Raw genomic sequence first — 17,818 nt, 5'->3', positions numbered from 1 at the left:
TATCTTATCGATATACACATGTACCCACGCACCCCACCCCTAGACCCAACCGTTGCCAATGGATACGACCAGATCCCCATCAATATTGAAATTCCCGGCGGATGAGCTGCAAACTCGACATGGCCCATTCCATTGTGCATCCTGCTGCCTAGTGCGTCGTGCGCCGCCTCAAGCTGAGGTCACCGTCTGCTACAACACATGCCTCCCTGTTGCTTCGGATACTTGCTTCCTCACCGCATCGCTCCTTAACTCGCTATTTTTGAGTTCTAGTTGCTCTCTTGCACACCCACCATCAAAATTACCCTCATTACTACCTCACTCCTCTCCCCTTGCTCTGCAAAGCTACCGTCTACGGGAGCCGCCGGGTTGCTCCCCTCCCTAACTAGCCAGAGCCGGCCCCGCTTGGCCTTGGATGGCCAACCATAATGCTGCCTGCCATTCTTCGCTATGGGAATCCGGGGGTTCGTATCTGAAAATCCCCCTGATCTCCAACCAGATGACCCACGGGCTCTCGAGACATGATGGATTTGCTGACGATGTCCCGGGCAGAATATACAAAGAAATCGGCTCTGGCAGGCGGGTATCCCTGACCAAACTCGCCGTCGACACCCTCGAGGAAACTGGTCGGCCCTTGCGCCTAGCCATAGACATCTCAATATGGCAGTTCCAGACTCAAGCCGCTAGAGGTACGAATCGCGGAACGAATGCCGCCCTGAGAACGCTCAGATAGTAAATGACCTGCTGACCGCTGTCCTAGGCGGCACCAACCCGGCCATCCGGACGCTATTCTACCGCCTGCTCCGGCTCCTCGGCTTATCAATACAGCCCATCTTCGTGTTTGACGGCCCCAACAAGCCTGCCTTCAAGCGGAACAAGCGCTCTGGCCGCGGCGACGGCGTTGCGTCGTCCATGGCCAAGAGACTGATCAAGCTGTTCGGCTTCCTGACCCACGACGCCCCCGGAGAAGCGGAGGCCGAGTGCGCGTTCCTGCAGCAAACCGGCGTCGTCGACGCCGTGCTGAGCGAGGATGTCGATACCATCATGTTTGGCTCCACCTGCACCCTGAGGAACTGGTCCTCGGAGGGCGTCAAAGGGAAGACGCCGACGCACGTCTCCGTGTACGACACCGACTATCTGCGCGAGGGCGGGTCCGGACTCGACCGCGAGGGGATGGTCCTGGTTGCTCTCATGAGCGGCGGCGATTATCTCCCGGAGGGTATCCCGGGGGCCGGCATCAAGGTGGCCTGCGAGGCCGCCCGAGCCAGCTTCGGGAAATGGCTTTGTAAGTTGAAGAGGGCCGACGTCTCCGAGCTGGCCAGCTGGAAAGAGTGGTTGGCCTTCGAGCTGCAACACAACGAGAGCCAGTTCTTCAAGAGGAGACATAAAGCCTTGTCCATACCTGAAGACTTTCCTAACCTCGAAGTCCTCGGGTATTACACCCATCCTGTCGTATCACCCGACGCTGTTGTCGACAGGCTACGGAGTCAAGATTGGGACATGCCGGTGGATGTGCAAGGGCTGCGCGACTTCGCAAGAGATACGTTCAACTGGAGCTACCGAATAGGGGCTATCAAGTTCATCAAGGTGTTGGCCCCATGCTTACTCGTACGGAAGATGATATCTCGCCGCGAGCTCCCCGACAATGGCGAGAAACCCGTCGAGCTGTTGGAGAAGGAGGAGTCGGAATTGGTCAAAGCGATCAAAACCCGGCGCGCGCACGCCAGCACCGACGGCACACCAGAGCTGCGCGTGTCCTTCATACCGACCCAGATCGTCGGTTACGACTTTCAGGACGAGCCGGACGAGGTCGTCGAGTACGGGCGGTCCGGCATAGCTCTGAACAGCGACGACGAGTTCGAAGACGCGGCCGGCGACGACGGCGCGGAATCCATCGCAAGGGGTGCCAGCAAGAAACCGTTCGACCCGACCGAACCGGATTTATTCTGGATACCAGAGACGGTAGCGAAGCTCGGGATACCTGTCATGGTCGAAGACTGGGAAGAGTCGGAGCGTGCCAAGGTGGCGAGCCGTCGGAAGCCAGCGGCTGCGAAGCGGAAGGCGAAAGCTAAGGGCGACGCTGGTAAGGGCGCCGCTGCTGCCACCTTGGATCAGATCACCAGGGTCACGAAGAACATCCCGCAAGGCGGAGATTTCGGCAAAGACGTCGCCCGTCGCCCGTCGCCCGTCCGGCTCTGCGATCCCCTCTGCGTTTCCGCGGTGCCCTCGCAGAGCTTGCTCCTGCTCCCCTCGCCTATCCAAGCATCGCAGAAGACGCGCGCGACGAGATCCAGTAAGCAATCCAAACCTAAACCCGCGCGACGTGCATCACCAGCATCGAGGCCGGACGCCAGCACCAACCCGTGGACTATCGCCGGCTCACAGGTCAGTCCTAGGGTTACCCGGCTGGCAAAGGCCGCCGAGGCGATTATCATATCCTCCAGCCCCCCTGCGTCGCCTCCTGCGGATCGGCGTGCCCCTGTAGCACGGGGCCCCGGGACCCCGGGCGCGGGAGATGCCAGCCCTCCAAGATCGGCGTCTCGATCGCCACCGCCCTCAAGCCCTCCAAAGCACCGCTCCGTCTCGCCGGCGCGGTCTCCGACTAGGGGAGGCGAGGAAGACGAGGGGGCGTCTCGGCCCCCCAGGACGAGGCGTCGGGGCACGCCGCCGCAGCCGAGCGAGAAAAAACGCCCGCCGCGCGGCGCCGGCACGCCGGACCGCGCGCGCGAAGACAGCGCCGTCTTCGAGGAGGACGCGGCGGCGCCCGCGGGGCCGACGACCAGGATGTACGTCCTGAGCCGGGGCGCGCCCGGCTTCGTCCGCGAGGTCGAGGTCGCGGCCGCCGAGGCCGACGCCCTGCTGGCGGAGCGGGCTGCCGCGGGCGGCGCGCGGAAAGAGGGCCGCGGCCGCTCGAGGGCGGTGCTGACAACCACAACGACGGTGGCGGTGTGGAAGTGCAGCGACGTCGCGTGCATCGACTTGACGGACGCTAATTGATTGATTGATTGATTGATTGATTGATCGGCTGGCCTGCGGCGCGGAGGTTAGTTAGATGGCGCGTGTTAGCGGTCGAGTATCGTTGGTCTTGGAGGAGGGGGAGGGAGAGGGAGAAGGGGGATGGCATCTATAGAGGCTTGGGAGGGCCTGCGCTCGGGGGCAGCATTCGTGTGTTTATATGGCGGGGAGAGACGTGTAGCTAGCTACAGGAGGAAGAGATAGACGTTGGCTGTATAGAATAGACGGGCATGTTTCCCAAAGCGAGCGGAGCGACTTTTGTAAAGGGTGGATGAAGACGAGAGGGTCCGTCTGCAACGTAGCCTTGTAAGTCTCGCCTCGAGGGTAAGGATGACCTACGGGTTGGGGGGTTTAGCAAGCACTTCGTCGGCAAGCAAGCAATTCATCACCGACATACTCCATTTGCTCGTATGTTGCGTAAAACGTAGACGCCTGCATTCTACGACTTACGGATGTAGGCTTATGAGGGCTGTTCCCGTATGTACGTGACATTGTGCATAATAGAGACGCGAGAAACACAGTTAGCAGGCGGTCGTCGAAAGGGAGAGCTTGTGTTTCCCGCCCAAGTCCATCTATCTATATATATACATACCCGCACATAATATATACTCGCAGTCCCTTACCCTATACCGTTTCCGACGGCCATCACCCGGACAGCCAGACCCGTTTCGGCACGTATCGCTGCTCACGCCTCGAGTCCCCGTAGCCACCGTCGAATACCAAAGCTCACGCCTACACCGTATGTATTCCGTCCGCAGACTTCCTAAGGATATCGCCCATCTCATATTACCTCCCCCCTCAGCGCGTACAAGTCCCAGTCCGAATCCCAATCCCAACCCGTTACAACCACCGCGGGTATAAATAAAGCTACCCCCCAGCTCTCACGTATCGACCCCCCCCCTCACGCCTCCGCCGGCATCCCGAACATCTCCTCGAGGAGCGCGTAGCAGTCGTCGCGGTGGCGTGTCGTGGGGCGGGCTCGCTTTCTCCTCTCTCCTCCCCCCTCCATTTCCTGCTCCTCGACAATCTCCATCGGCCGCTGCCCGAGATACGCCCACTCGAGGCTCGGCAGGGCAGCGGCGTAGCGCTCGGCCTCGGTGAGCATGCGGTTGCGGTGGGCGCGCTCCCAGACGCGGCCGAGGCTCGCGCGGACCATGTAGCCGTCGTCCTCATCGGCGACGTACGCGACGGCGTCGTCGTCGTCGTCGTCGTCGTCGTTGCCGTCCCCGCAGCCCCCGCCGCCATCTAGCTCCGGCCGCGCCGCCGCGTCCGCGAATTCGCGCGCCCCGACCCGCCGGTTCGTGTAGTACTCCTCGACCTCCTGCTGCTCTCCCTCTTCCTCCTCTTCCTCCTCGCTAACCACCACCGCGTACGTGTCGCGCGAGAGCGCCAGCCGCCGCAGCCGCGTGAGCCCGGCGAGGCTCGCGCGCAGCGCGTCGTGGTCGACGAGCCACTGGGCGCGCCAGCCGACGGACACGCCGGCGCGCAGGCTGAGCTGCTCGAGGGCGGGGAGGCGGCCGAGGGCGCGCAGCGACGCGGCGGGCACGCGGACGGCGCGGCCCCCGCCCCAGCCGTCGCCGTCGTCCGCGCCGACGCTGCCGCCTCCCCATGCCAGCGACAGCGAGCGTAGGCCCACGAAGCCGCCGTCGGGCCCCGCCGCCAGCAGCGGCACGATGAACTCGTCGAGCCGCGCGTCGGCGCCGCGCGCCTCCATCGGCTCCGCGACCGACAGCCGCGCGAGGCCGCCCGCCTGCCGCCCTACGAAGCGCGCCACGCGGCCCGCGTTGGCGCGTGATAGCCGTAGGCTCGGGATCACGAGCGTCTGCAGGTCGCGCAGCAGCGGCGCTGTGTCGAGCGCTGCCGCGAGCCGGTCCTCGGGCGCGGCGTCCGCCAGCTGTGCGGGCGTGGGCGTCGACTGCGGCGGTGGCGGCGGCAGTAGTAGGTGTCGCAGGGGCGCGCGCAGGAGCGTGCCAAGCGCCGCCGTCGATAGGTCGATCCAGCGCAGGCGCAGGGTGGTGAGGCGGGGGAACGCGAGGCACGGGCGCTGCGTAGCGTTGGCGTTCTTATCGTCGTCGTCGTCGCTGCCGAGCGAGAGCGTCTCCGGCCCGTCGCCGGCCCCGCCCTTCCGGAAGTGCATGTGCTCCCACGTGAGGGACTCGAGCGTCGGGGCGCACAGGCGGAGGAAGGTCTCGAAGAAGCGGGGCAGCACGGCGTCGTCGGGTAGCGAGCCGGGGGGTTCCGCGTCGGGCGACGGATCCGGCTCTGGCTCTCGCCCCCTCGCCCTCGCCGCCGCCGCGGGCAACTTGGTGGTGAGGCGGACGTCGAGCGCGAGCGAGCGCAGGGGCCAAACGGCGGACGCGGACCCGGAGGCGGCGGCGGCGTCGGCGAGCGGCGCGAACACATCGACGAAGGCGCGGGCGGCGCGGGCGTCGACGGCGAGGCGGTGCAGGCGCAGGTGGCGGGCGGGCGAGCGGGCGAGGAAGCGGAAGAAGCGGACGTCGTCGATGGGATGGGCGTCGCGCCACTCTATGGCCTCGAGGTGCGGCATCCCGCAGCCGAGCACCATCTGCACGACGTTGCGGGCGCGCGCGTAGCTGCGGTTCGCGTCCTCGCGCAGCCGCTCGCGGTCGGCCTGCGTGATGCCCGGGCGGTAGCGGTAGGGTTCCGATGGCGTCGAAGACGGTGCGGACGAGGGCGGAGAAGAAGCCGAGGACGGAGCGGCGGTGGCCGTGCTAGTAGCAGCAGTGCTAGCGTCAGAGGGCGCAGCAGGAGCAGGGGCAGGCGCCAGCGGGGCCTCGGCGGCGGTGCCCCAGACGGAGTCGAAGAGCGGGCGGTTGTGGGCGGCGAGCCAGTTCGGGGTGGAGGCCATGACGAAGGAGCGGACGCAGGCGCCGATGGCGGGGCGCGGGGCGGCACCGGGCCCGCCGCGGTCGCGGTCGCGCACGCGCGCGGCGAGCTCGTCGGCCAGCGCGCGCGCCAGCTCCTGGGCCCACGGGCTGTAGTCGAAGCGCACGGCGGCGAACTGCCGCGACCGCGCCAGCTGCCGGCAGTCGGAGCTCGCCAGCGCCAGCGCCCCCAGCGCCCGCGCGTCGCCCGCCAGCAGGTCCAGGATCTCCGCCAGGATCTCCGCCGGCAGTGCTAGCAGCCGGCTGCTGCCCTCGCTGGCCTGCCGCGAGATTGGGTGGTCCTCCATCACCCGGTCGAGGAGAAGGGCACCGCGGTGCCGGGTGCCGCTGCTACTGCTGCCGCCGCCGGTGCTGTTCTTCCCCTGGCTCGCCGAGCCGGTGCCGGCAGTGTTGCTGGTGCCGGTGAAGGCCCCCAGCATCATCAGGGAGATATCGTAGTCCATGGTAGGTATGTATTACCTGTTTCTGATGCTTGATTTCCCGGTAGTGAGTTTCTGTTTTTGCGTTTGATTTCGTGCTCCCTTTTGAGAGGGTGAGAAACAAGTATAGGTCCCTTGGTTGGTGTCGGTTGGTGTGGTTGGTGTGGTTGGTTTAGGCCCAAGTTCAGCAGTAGGTGGTGTTCATATAAGTGAACCAAGTGTTATTTAGCGGGGTATTGCGTTAAGACGGTGTTTAAGTGTATCGTACTGGTGTTAAGCCTGCAATTGTGCGTGCGCAGGTCGTCGTCAGATGAAGGAATCTGGTAATCAACTAGCCCGGGGGCAGCCCATACAGGCAAGCTTATATATATAGATGGATCGATGTATGGATGTACGTGTGTACGTATGGTGTATGTACGGACGTATGCATGTGTGTACGAGATATACACTCCTCGGTAGGTATCTTCTCATACAAATCCAACGCATCCGTAGGTAAAATATGCCCAAATAGGTATATGCCCAAAGTGGAATCTTTCAACCCGAAAGCGTTCGCGTGATGTTCTCGGGTGGGAGGGGGGGAAGCGGGCGGTGAATCGGCCAGGATGTCAGAAGAACGTCGAGACGCGTCGGACCCAGCCAGCAAGCGGGCAGCGGAGGCGCGAGAAGGGCGGGCTGGGCCGACCGCTTTAATACAGCACCACGAGAGGCCGTAAGGTCGACCTCAGCAGATCCCGGATACGTAATGTGTCGATCACGATACTGCAGGTTTACGTTTGTCGAGATGGCCACGGTACGTAGCTCGCCTACAGGTCGATACCCGATCGTAGGACGAGAGAGAGGCAGGCAGAGAGAGAGAGGGTCCTACGATCGGGAGATAGAGACGGGGAGAAGGGAGAGGGGAGAGGATGAGAGAGAAGGAAGAAAAAAAAAACACACACGCACACCTGACCTGACTATGGGGCCATCCCCACGATGCGATTTGCGTGTTCGCGTATCGACTGTGCTGTTCTCGCGTTCCAGAACGGCCTGCATTCTCTGCCTCTCTCTACGTGGGCGCGTGCATGAATGCAGGTATATACCTACCTATGCATATGATGTACGTGCGCACATATGTATGTGTAGGCGTGAAATACCTACGTGGGTAATAGGTATGTACATATATCCCGCCGGCCACCACGATGTTGTTCTTGTTGTCGTCGCCGTCACCGTCGCCGTCGCATGTCGGCAGGTAAATCGCATGTGTAGGTCGGGAAGTGCATGCGGGACAGAGTATCAGTGGCAACCTCGTCTCCGCCTGACACGAAAGATCGACGGCGCAGAGAAGGGGGGGAGACGGGGGGGGGGGGGTGAAGGGGGAACCCGCGGCGGCTGTGCGTTCTCGGCCTCATCTCTGGCAGACGCCCGGGATACCTATTTCGACGAGGAGACGGGGGGGGCTGAGATGTCACCACATCCCGAGCGCGCGTCTCGCAAAGTCGATCCCGCACAGAGACCTACACGTTGCATTACCCGTTGGGTGGATTATATGACAGTAATTTACGTGTGTCTTCCGCTTCCATCCCACCCACCAGGCAGCGATCGACACGCCCACGCCCGGCTGTGGGCGAGGTAGGTAAATCCTGTCCACCCCAAAGCCAGAAGATCTTGGCCATGCGAGGCGAGCACGTAGGTGTGCAGGCACGCACCGCATTCACACACACGCAAATCAGATTCCATGAATACGGTATGTAGATGTTTCTACGTAATTTGTAGCCATTTCGCATGTCATCGGTAACCCGAAAACCCGCTGCTGAATCGTCGTAGGTAATTCCGCAAGGATGAGCAGTAGGTAGGGATGGGACAGAGTGCGATGTAAAGAGGCTCGTTCCGAACCGAACGCCTACGATAAACGGACGAGAGCAGTTCTACCACCCGGCCCATTTCCTCCGATACGACACCGGCAGCTCCGAACCCCCTGGCACCCTCATACCTACATACCTACATACCTACATACTTATACAGTCGGATATTGACCAACACCCATCCCCTCTCGCCATCCCCTCCCACACCTTCACCCAACCTATCCCTCCTCTGCACGGGCTGCGGGTACGGCGACTGCGCAGGCCTCTTCGCCTCCCTTCTAGACCCGTCGGGCCACCTCACTCGGACCGGCACACACACACACACACACACACACACACACACTATATACGGATGTAGGCACGTAGAGGCAGACGTATGTAACAAACCAGTAGCATAACCCACACAGACAGCGCGCGCCCGCGGGGCAGGATCATCAACCGTACCGAATCCCGCGCGCGCATGCATGTATATACCTACCTATGTGGATGCCGATGTATGTGTATACCTATATGCAGGCCGCAGAAGAGAACAAAGCAAACGAGAAAAAAAAAAGAGGGAGAGAAGAACGAAAAGGAAAACAGAAAATAGCTATTGGTGGGTATATCCTATAGAAGTCCACGTCCCGTTACATGTATAGAGATAGAAAGAAAGAAGGAAAGAAAAAAAAGGGTGAGGGTGAGACAGACGGAGGCGGAGAGGAAGGGGAAGAAAAAAAATTAAAAAAAAGAAGAGAAGCAACCCGTACATACATGTCCATTCCATCCCATCCCATCTGTCTCATTTCGCTGCTCGTTCCTTACTTATTTCGTCACATCACATCTCATCTCATCTCGTGTCCCGTAAGATCTCATGTTGTTGTCTCTCTTCCTCCCTGTCTTCCTCCTGTCCTTTCACTCCCCGCCTCCTCCCTTCCATCTTCCCATCCTTCTTAATCCTCAACTTCCCACGGCAGATCCCGCTCCAGCACCCTGACGCACGTCAAATAGCTCGTCATCGCTCCTCCTCCTCCTCCTGCCGCCACCCCTCGCCCCGCCGCCGTCGTCGTGACCGCTCCCGCGCTCGCTGGCCCGCACCGCTCCGTCTCGAGCTCGAGCCCGCTGCCCATCAGCGGCCGCACGATCTCCCGCGCCGCGCCCTTGAGCTCGTCGATCCGCTTCTCGAACCGCCGCAGGTTCTCCCGCGAGTACAGCTCCGGCGTCAGCTTGAGGAACCGCTTGCACTCGTCGTGGCCCAGGTAGCCGCCGCCCCCGCTGCCGCTCCCCAGGATCCGATACGTCCGTCCCAGGCTCGCCAGGTTCGGCGCCGCCGTCGTCGATGCCACCATGATCGCCGTGCTCGCGCGCGCCGCGAACGAGGTCGACGACACGTCGTCGTCGTTGCTACCGCTACTGTTGTTGTTGCCGGCACGCGAGGACGAGTGCCTCCGTGACGACAAATGATGCGACTGCGACGGGGCTAGCGGCGGCGGCGGCGATGGTGGTGGAGGTGAGGTGTTGTCGACGAGCCATTGGCGGAAGAACGAGACGGCGAGCCAGTCGAGGTACGAGGAGGCCGGCGTGACGCGGGCGCCCCGCGCGTCGGCGAGGCTGAGGCGGAAGAGGCGGGCCTCGGCGCGCGCGACCGCCTCGGCGAGCTCGTCGACCTTGTCCTCGATGAGGTCGAGTACGGAGACCGGCAGCGACTGGCGGATGCTGCGCTCGCCCGCGGGCCACTGCCCGACGACGTGGATCAGCGCCTCCTGGAAGATGACCTTGCTGCGGCTGAGGAAGCCCAGCCGCAGGTAGCTGACCGGGTACTTGGCCACCTGCCGCCACAGCCGCCCGCGGAACTGCAGCAGGTGGTGGTCGACCCGCGGCCCGACCACCGCGAGCGCGTCGTACTGGTCCGCCAGCGTCAGGAGCGATTTGCATTGCACGTAGGCGTCCGCGATGTTGACTCCGTCCAGCACGGGTGGGTAGTTGTAGAAGATGCGGAACAGGTTGTCGTAGTCCCGCAGCAGGTCCGCGTCCTCTTGCGACAGGGGCGGCGGCGGCGGCGGCGGCTCCGACTTGGCCGGCGCGAGGGATAAGTTCGCGACAGACCGGAAGAACGACCCTGTTGAGTGCGAGTGCGAATGTCCACCGCCGGTCCTGCGCGCGGCGGTCGTGTGGGAGGCGGGGCCCCCGCCGCCGAATATGGAGGAGGTAGAAGAGCTGTGTTGCATGGACTCGCTGGCGTCCTTCTGCACGAGCATCGGTATGTCATCCCGGCCGTCGCCGGGGTCTAATTCGTAGCGCCAGCGCCTGCGTGGCACGGGGGAGTCCGCACCGTGCCTAGCCGCGAGCTCACTAGCGTCGTCCTCGCTACCGGTATTGCTGTTGTTGTTGGCGTTGGCGTAGTACCCCTCGCCTATCCTCGCGAGCTCCCTCGAGGAGACCTCGGGCGGCGAGGGCGGTGGCAACGGCGGGAGCGGCTGCGACGCGGGGATAAAGCTGGCCTTGGACCACTGGCGGCTGGTGCTGGCCTCGAAGAAGCCAGAACATCGCGTCAGGGTGTGGCGATGCAGCAGGTAGCGGTTCTCACGGCCGCCGGCGCGGATGACGATCTCGACATCGCCAGAGTGGCTAAAGATGGGGAACTCGTTCTGGGGCACGTACGAGCCCCCGCCCGCGTGGGAGCGGTTGTACCGCTTGCTGCGCAACGAGGTGTGGGGGCGGGACGAGAGGGAGGAGTAGCGCGCCGATACGACGGAGGAGGGGCCGCGGTGGGTGAGAGTCGACGGGTCGGGCTGCGAGACCATGAATACGGGCGGCGCTGAGGGTGTGGTGGTGGTGGTGGTGGTGGTGGTGGTGGTGGTGGTGTAGCTGCGATCTCGAACCGGAGTCTCGAACGGGACGGGGCGAAGAGGGTCGATATGCGTCTTGAAGACTCGAAGAGGGCAGGATTTGTTCAGACGTGAACTTGGCGGGTTCGGATGCCGTGTCGCCTCGCTAGACCAATCGGTAGAGTCGATTGAGCACGCGATCGGTTAGGCGATGGGAGATCGTAGATCGATCCGTCTCTTTAGAGCTGCGACGGGAAGACGCGAAGGGCGCAGTGGTGGTGGCTCGATCGGGGAGAGTTCTGGACGAATAGAGATTGAAGCCGAAGCGGATGTCGATCGTCAATCGGGATGTGCACGGTAGCGAGGAGGGACGATCCTGTCGGGGGAAAGTCGAGAGAGGAGGGTGAGGTTGGATGGTAAAAAAGGGGAAAAAACAGGATTTCGGGGGTGTGGAGGAGGCAAAGGGAAAAGAGAAAAAAAAAGTAAATAAATCGATCTGATCGTCGTGCGCTCGTTCACTCGTTCGCTCGCTCGTTCGTTCCCGTGCCTCGTCCGTGGGCGTCGTCCTTCTGCGCACGCCCAGCAATGGTGGCTAAAAACGCCGATAATTGAGAAGAGCAGCCAGCCGGGGATAGGCAAGAAATCCGGGAGGGTCGTTACGGAGAAAGGAATGGCGTATGTCGAGAAGAGGATGGGGAATGCAGATGGAGGCGGAGATGGGTTGGTGATGGAGACGGAGATGGAGACGGAGACCTGTGTAAGTCAGGTGTGGTGCTAGGTGTGAGTGGTGGTGGGTAGATGAATGAATGTATAGACGAATGCGAACGGCCGGTGCTATGCGTTTAGATGCTATATCTTGATACCTATACCTATACCCACCTACCTTAGGTAGGTACTTATATATATAGGTAGGTATCTATAGGAGGTATCTATAGATGTAATAAAGGGCCTGCGCAGTCCCGCCGGTGTCCGCTCTCGCGCCCCACGAGCATTCCTCTTCCCCAGGAGAATCGGGGAGCGGTTCAGCTCGGCCTGGAGACGACGACGACGACGACGACGGTAATGGCGGTAGCGGTAAAGCGGGTGGTGGCGGTGGGTTAGCGCTGCTGGGACGCCGACACCAACACCGACACCGACGCCGACGCCGTCACCGTAACTGTTACGCAGGTTGCTGGCCGTGGCGCAGCAGCTGTCGCAGGGGATGGGGAGTAGTAGGAGGAGGTATGGATGCGTTGTCGCCGTGTCGGTAGGTAAGGTAGGTGTAAGTATGCCTGTATACACCACACACATACACACACACACGTGGGCACGGGCTATAGGTGTTGTAAATGAGGGATAGACGGTAGTAGGCAGGCGAATGTCGTAGTATAGGTTGGTATAGGTTAAGGTATGCAAGTATCGCGTGCGTGCGGTGCGTCCCTCTCGCCACACCACGATCGAAAAACAGGGTAGCGGCGAGAATTCCCGGATGGCAAGTCGGCGGCCTCCAGAAACGGGGTCGAGGGCGAACCACTCCAGAACTGGGCAGAATCGAGAGAGCCGAAAGGGAAGCGGAGAATACGTGGAAAGAGAGGAGAGAGAGGGTGTCGTTAACTACCTAACCTCCTACATCAGGTACTATCTAGGTGTATATTGACCGTGTAAGGACGAGAGAGTTGCCAGAGAGGTGGGAACGGGAACGGGAACGGGAACAGCAACGCGACGGATGAAGGCGACGGGAATATTATAAGCTCGCTGGATGTGCGCAACACGTCGCGAGCGTGTCGCATCTCTCCTTAGCTAACCTGGCTACCCTCTCTCTTCTCCCTCACTCATGCACATACGCACATACGCACGCGCACCTCCTCTCGCTCCCGCTCCCGCTGGGATCTGTCGCGTTCTTGTTTACCTATCACCACGGCACCATGGCTTGACGGGCAGAGCTGACCGACTTTACTTACTTAACCTACCTACTTACATGTACGTGGACCGGTATGTGTTTACTTACTTACTGTTATGGCTTGCCTGCCTACCGTCGGTACCATCCTTCGCGGTCCGTCTCGTCTCGTGCTCGTGGTGTAGCTGTGCTACCTCGCCCGCATCAGCACCAGAGCAGAAACGTGCCCCGTCCGGGTCTCGTGCTGGGAGGGGGCAGCTCGCTGGCTTCGCTGGCGTTGCCGGCTGGACTCGTGTGTCTCTGAGATGTGTCACTCGAGCCCGCCTCGCGCGACGTCGAGCCTCCAGCGTCCAATCCGTCCTCGCTGCCGATGCATAAGTACTGCATACGCTTTACTCGACGAGGACGGTCCGTCTCTTTGTCTATCCGTTATCTAGGTAGCCGTCTGTCTATGCTTGCCGTTGCGCTTGTCAGGTGTCGCTGTCGTATCATCCTGCTGCTAGCAATACAGAATACCTGGCTGCAATGCAATGCAATGCGTGCATACTATCTAGGCATGTACACACTATACGTCCTCGTCCACTCACTCGCTCCCTTCGTCTCCCTCCCTCCCATGGTGTTCTTCTTCGTGTCTCTGTGGCTCTGCCCACACACGCACACACACAGCTTGGGGCCCCGACTCGGACGGGCTACGGCTGCGTATGAGTAGGTAGGTAGGTAGGTAGGCAGGCATGTGCCTATCGTAGACAGATAAGCAGCATAAGGCGACAACGAATGGCTCCGGCGCAGGATCCGTCCCATAGATCTGGCGCCCGCAACCGGCAGGCGACAGCCTATCGATAGGGATGGCTGGCCCGTCGAGAGGCATCGCGTCGCATCGCTCGTCTCTGGCTCTGGGGGGGGGGGCCGCGCTCAGGGCCAGTCGTCTGCCCGTCACCTCGACGACCCGGAAACAACTTACGAGGTACGCGCAGACTTGGCTGCATAGAAACACGCAACGTACGTACTGGGTATGTACATCATGACATGCCGTCTCGATCACCTCCTAATGTAACCTGCTGCTACTACGTACCTGTGTACCTATCTATACTCATAGTACGTACACGCCAATTCTGTCGCATGACCGGAGCCAATAAGGGGAGCCAAGGCGAGGCCCCGGCCAATGGGAGTGCTAGGAATGCCTAGGAATTGCGGGGAGGAGAGAGAGCAAGAGGTTTCGTACACGTAAATTTCGGAGAGCTGAATACATCAGGTAGGTAGGTAGGTACATACTTCTTACTTACTACGTGCATATGCGGGCTGCTATCGGGGCGCGATACGCACGCACACCCCCGTATAGATTGGTGGGGCACTCTTTATTATGCATGTCTGTACTCCGTATGTACGTATGCATCATCCGACGAGCCTAACGCTAGCCAGGTGGGCAGCGAGACGGGGTACCTCCTCCCCGTGCGGTCTGTCGGTGGCGGACGCGGCACCCGCACGCACCTTTCACCCATCGGCTCCATGGCCCCCTCCCTCGAGGATATACTATATACCTTAGGTACGTGTTTATATATCGTCACCTTACCTTGCCTTAAGCCACCTACACGCAAGACCTCACTTATGTGGGCATGACCCCGTTTCCCCCCGGCGTCGACCTACCTAAGTAGCTTATTTCCTCATCACGACGTGGGCCATTGGCCAGACGGCTGGCGACTCTTGCAAACCTACCTCCTCTCCTAGAACCCGCTGCTCGCATCTGCATCTGCGTATCTTCTGTATGCTATATATATGCGACATACTCATAGATAGCGCGCACGGGCTGAGGGTAGTAGGGAATCCACTCGTGCTAGCTTCCATAAAGGGGGATCCGCTAGGAGGTACTTGAATCGCTACCTTCGGTACCTACCTCTCACCCTGGGATCCTGCCCAGGTACCTGCCTCCTCCTAGAGAACCGCAGCTCCCAAGCGTGTATACCGAATATACCTAATGTACCTGATGCAAGTATATACCCATGTACAGATTGTACACAGGCCCGGGGGCAGAAGCGAGCTCCCGTCAATCCGCGCCGTCTGATAGGCCGACCGACCTCCCCAACCAAGATCGAAACTGGTTAGCCCAATTCCCCCCCATCTGGCAACCACCCGGACGCTAATCCGTCCCCCGACCAAGATCGCACCCATTCGCCATCCCTCGCCTCCGCCCTGATTCCCTCTGCTTTCGTCCACACATCCGGCCCTAGAGCGTCCTTAGTTCCAAACCCCACCTAGATGGTCCCCAACGCGAAACTTGGCTCTGGCCCTGCGCCGTGGCCCGCGATCCCGTTAACCGCCTGCGCTCGCCGCTTTTCTCGCCTGTGCTTCTCACCTCGTTCCTACTTTACTAGTTAGTTCCCCGGCGTCAATCGCGGCATCATCGTATTGGCGTCGGCTGCTGGGGCAAAGCATGGGTAGATGAGTTAAGACGCCATTAGTTCTTGTTTTCGTGTTTGCGGAATGTCGCTCGTGTAGATTTCTATCGTACAAAGCTATGCGTACAACGCCATCAAGAGCGAGGCGGGAAAAAAGCATCAAGACTCCAGGCCCGCGAAACTTTTTAGTCCAGATACGAACTGGCTCGAAATCATCAAGGGAAAGCCGTTGAAAATAAACCGTTAACTGAAGAATAAGCATGATGAGAAAGCGACAAGGTGATTCGATGCACCCTGTCAATACCAGCCGACTCCGAGATGCCTCTCGCCAATTCGCGCCGGCCTGCCCTACCACAAAAATGCAATCAGTGACCCTCTTCCCTCGCTCAGCCGTGGTCCCGAAGCAGCTCGGGGCCGCCGCTCAGTTCATGTCCATCTCGACGTCTACCGGGGCCACCACGACCGAGGGAAAGGCCGCGGCGGCGGCCGGCTTGGGCGATTCCGCCGCAGTCATCACCTCGACGCCGTCGAACACGGGAGGAGACGTCTTGAGGTTGGCGAACGCCCGGGTGAGGTCCCGGCTGACGAGCTGGCCCTGGCGTAGATTCTCCGAGAACAGGAAGAACCCTTCGGAAGCTTCGATCAGGTAGGATTGCAGGCCTTTGCTCTCCAGCTGTACGCGCACGTTGGTGACGGGGAAGTGGTTTTCGATGTATCTCGCCCAGCCGCGAGCGGCCGCCTGGATGTGCTCGTCCTCGCTGATGCGTCGCCATCCGATCCCGAGGTGGAGTGTGAAGTTGTCGATGACGGGTTGGCTGCTGGTGTCCGTGGTGGACGGGCTCGCGCCAGAGACGGGGTTCATCTCGCGAACGGGGCTACGGCGGTTGGCTTTCGATTCGTGACCTGATACGACGGCAGCGTTCAGATCCAGCCGTTGCGACTTGTGGCTTCGTAGGGATGGCCGGTGTTGTTGGTTGATGGCACGGGCCTCTTCATTGCGGCGGATCTCCTTCGCGGCTGCCTTCTCTTCGACCCAGGTGCCGGACTGGCTGCCCGCTTCGGCGACGTACGACGAGGGTGACTTGATGAGCATCATCCCTTCGCCGTAAACCCAGCCGTCTTCGGGCTCCTTGACCGGTTCGATGGTTGCGAGCTTGGCCTCCTCGACGTCCAGGTTGATGGCTGCCTCGTCCCGGGAGCGCTTGCGGCCGGCGGTGGAAGGGGCCGTCATGGAAGCTTGAGGCCACAGCGAAGCGGCACCGAACGCCTTGGACCGGCTGAGGGGGGAGGACTGATGCGAGAAGGAGGGCATGCCGAACACGCCTTGGTGAGCGGCACTCGGCGACATGGTAAGGACTGGGGACGAAGTACGTTCGAAAGAACCCATTTTTAGGGATTGGTTAGCACTAGATATCAGGTGAGAGGTTTAAATAAGCTGGTTAGATGTCTGACGTTAGGCCAGCGTTCAGGGCCGAAGTACGATGCGCTACGCGTCGCGGACAGAGATGACCGGGGTTAGGGTCGACGGAGGGCGCGAGGCTAGCGGGACAAGAGAAGGCAAAATAAGGAAGAGGAATTGACCCAAACAAAGTGGACAAGGGTACTAAGAGAGAATAAGAGAGACGGTTCGACGACGGGAAGGTTCAAGACGAGCGGCAGGTAGAGAAAGAATTGGTGTATAGGTGACCGCCAGCAAGTAGGATAAAGACGGAGCTGAGGTAGGAGGAGGACAGGAAGGGAGGTCAAGGTAGGAAGGAGGAAGAGGAGGAGAGGTAGGAGAGAGAGGGTTGGCAGGGACGGAGGGAGGGAAGGACGTCGAGTATTTATTTCTATGGGAGGAGGAGGAGAGAGAGGGAGAGAGAGGCTACTAGTAGGCAAGGCGAGAGGAAGTTCCAAGTAGGTGTGATGTGAACAGTGACTAGAGGAAGAGGGGAGAGAAGAAAGGTCGGAAAGGTTCAAGGATGGTTGGATGTTGGGAGAGTCATGTAAGAAATAGGAAAGGGAAAAAGAGCCTTAGGTAAGTAGGGTAGGTGTGGGCAGAGCAACAGCTCGCATATGGATGGATGGATGGATGGATGGATGGGGGATGGGGATGGGGATGAGAGAACGCGAAGAGACAGAGAGAGAGAGAGGAGACCAGGATTCTGGCCTGGGTTCATCCAGCAACGATTCTGGAGGAGAAAGACGGGAAGGCCTCGGAGAGAGTGCGAGGAGTGCGAATCGCACGGCCAAAGCGGTAGGAAGGGTATGGTAAGTACCTTCTGGGCGGGAGAGAGGTGTGGGAAGTACATACACACACAAAGGTAACCGTAGCAATGAGCGAGGCAAGAGAGAAGGGCAGCTGCAAGGTTGCCGCAAAGAGGAAGCGAATGGAAGTTGCCATGTACATGCCCAGCTGCTGCTACCTACACCAGGTACATGCGCCCACTCGTCTGCGGGCTGGGTGAGGTAAGCTCAGGCTATAACGGGTATAGTTCCATTGCACCGAAATACAGGTACCTACCTCCTACTATACCTACCTCTAAGGTACATCCCTACCTCTGCGTAGTATACGCGTATGAGTAAGA

General features: G+C 60.6%; 4 protein-coding genes across 4 annotated transcripts; 1 reads left to right on the top strand and 3 right to left on the bottom strand.

Annotated features, from left to right (window-relative positions):
* The first annotated feature begins 89 nt into the window (after window positions 1-89).
* On the top strand, window positions 90-2,804 carry GGS23DRAFT_573468 (PIN domain-like protein). The gene is made up of 4 exons (XM_051516678.1): window positions 90-461; window positions 550-686; window positions 758-2,290; window positions 2,388-2,804. The coding sequence occupies exons 1-4, from the start codon at window positions 448-450 to the stop codon at window positions 2,480-2,482; spliced, it is 1,779 nt and encodes a 592-aa protein (XP_051370968.1). The 5' UTR covers window positions 90-447; the 3' UTR covers window positions 2,483-2,804.
* A 1,109-nt stretch (window positions 2,805-3,913) lies between these two features.
* GGS23DRAFT_597868 (uncharacterized protein) lies at window positions 3,914-6,361 on the bottom strand (the record flags this gene model as incomplete). The annotated part of the gene is made up of 1 exon (XM_051518691.1): window positions 3,914-6,361. One exon carries the CDS (start codon window positions 6,359-6,361, stop codon window positions 3,914-3,916), a length of 2,448 nt encoding a protein of 815 aa, XP_051370967.1.
* Window positions 6,362-8,875: 2,514 nt separating this feature from the next.
* GGS23DRAFT_114945 (uncharacterized protein) lies at window positions 8,876-11,409 on the bottom strand. Its single transcript, XM_051511027.1, has one exon. It carries the CDS (start codon window positions 10,956-10,958, stop codon window positions 9,108-9,110), a length of 1,851 nt encoding a protein of 616 aa, XP_051370966.1. The 5' UTR covers window positions 10,959-11,409; the 3' UTR covers window positions 8,876-9,107.
* Window positions 11,410-15,348: 3,939 nt separating this feature from the next.
* GGS23DRAFT_114894 (uncharacterized protein) lies at window positions 15,349-16,951 on the bottom strand. Its single transcript, XM_051511026.1, has one exon. It carries the CDS (start codon window positions 16,636-16,638, stop codon window positions 15,673-15,675), a length of 966 nt encoding a protein of 321 aa, XP_051370965.1. The 5' UTR covers window positions 16,639-16,951; the 3' UTR covers window positions 15,349-15,672.
* Between the last annotated feature and the right edge of the window lie 867 nt (window positions 16,952-17,818).

Source organism: Durotheca rogersii (genome assembly GCF_024521655.1).
Source record: "Durotheca rogersii strain YMJ 92031201 chromosome Unknown GGS23scaffold_14, whole genome shotgun sequence".
Classification (NCBI taxonomy): domain Eukaryota; kingdom Fungi; phylum Ascomycota; class Sordariomycetes; order Xylariales; family Xylariaceae; genus Durotheca; species Durotheca rogersii.
Note: the sequence above shows the minus strand (reverse complement) of the source record. Positions and strands in the feature narration are given on the sequence as shown.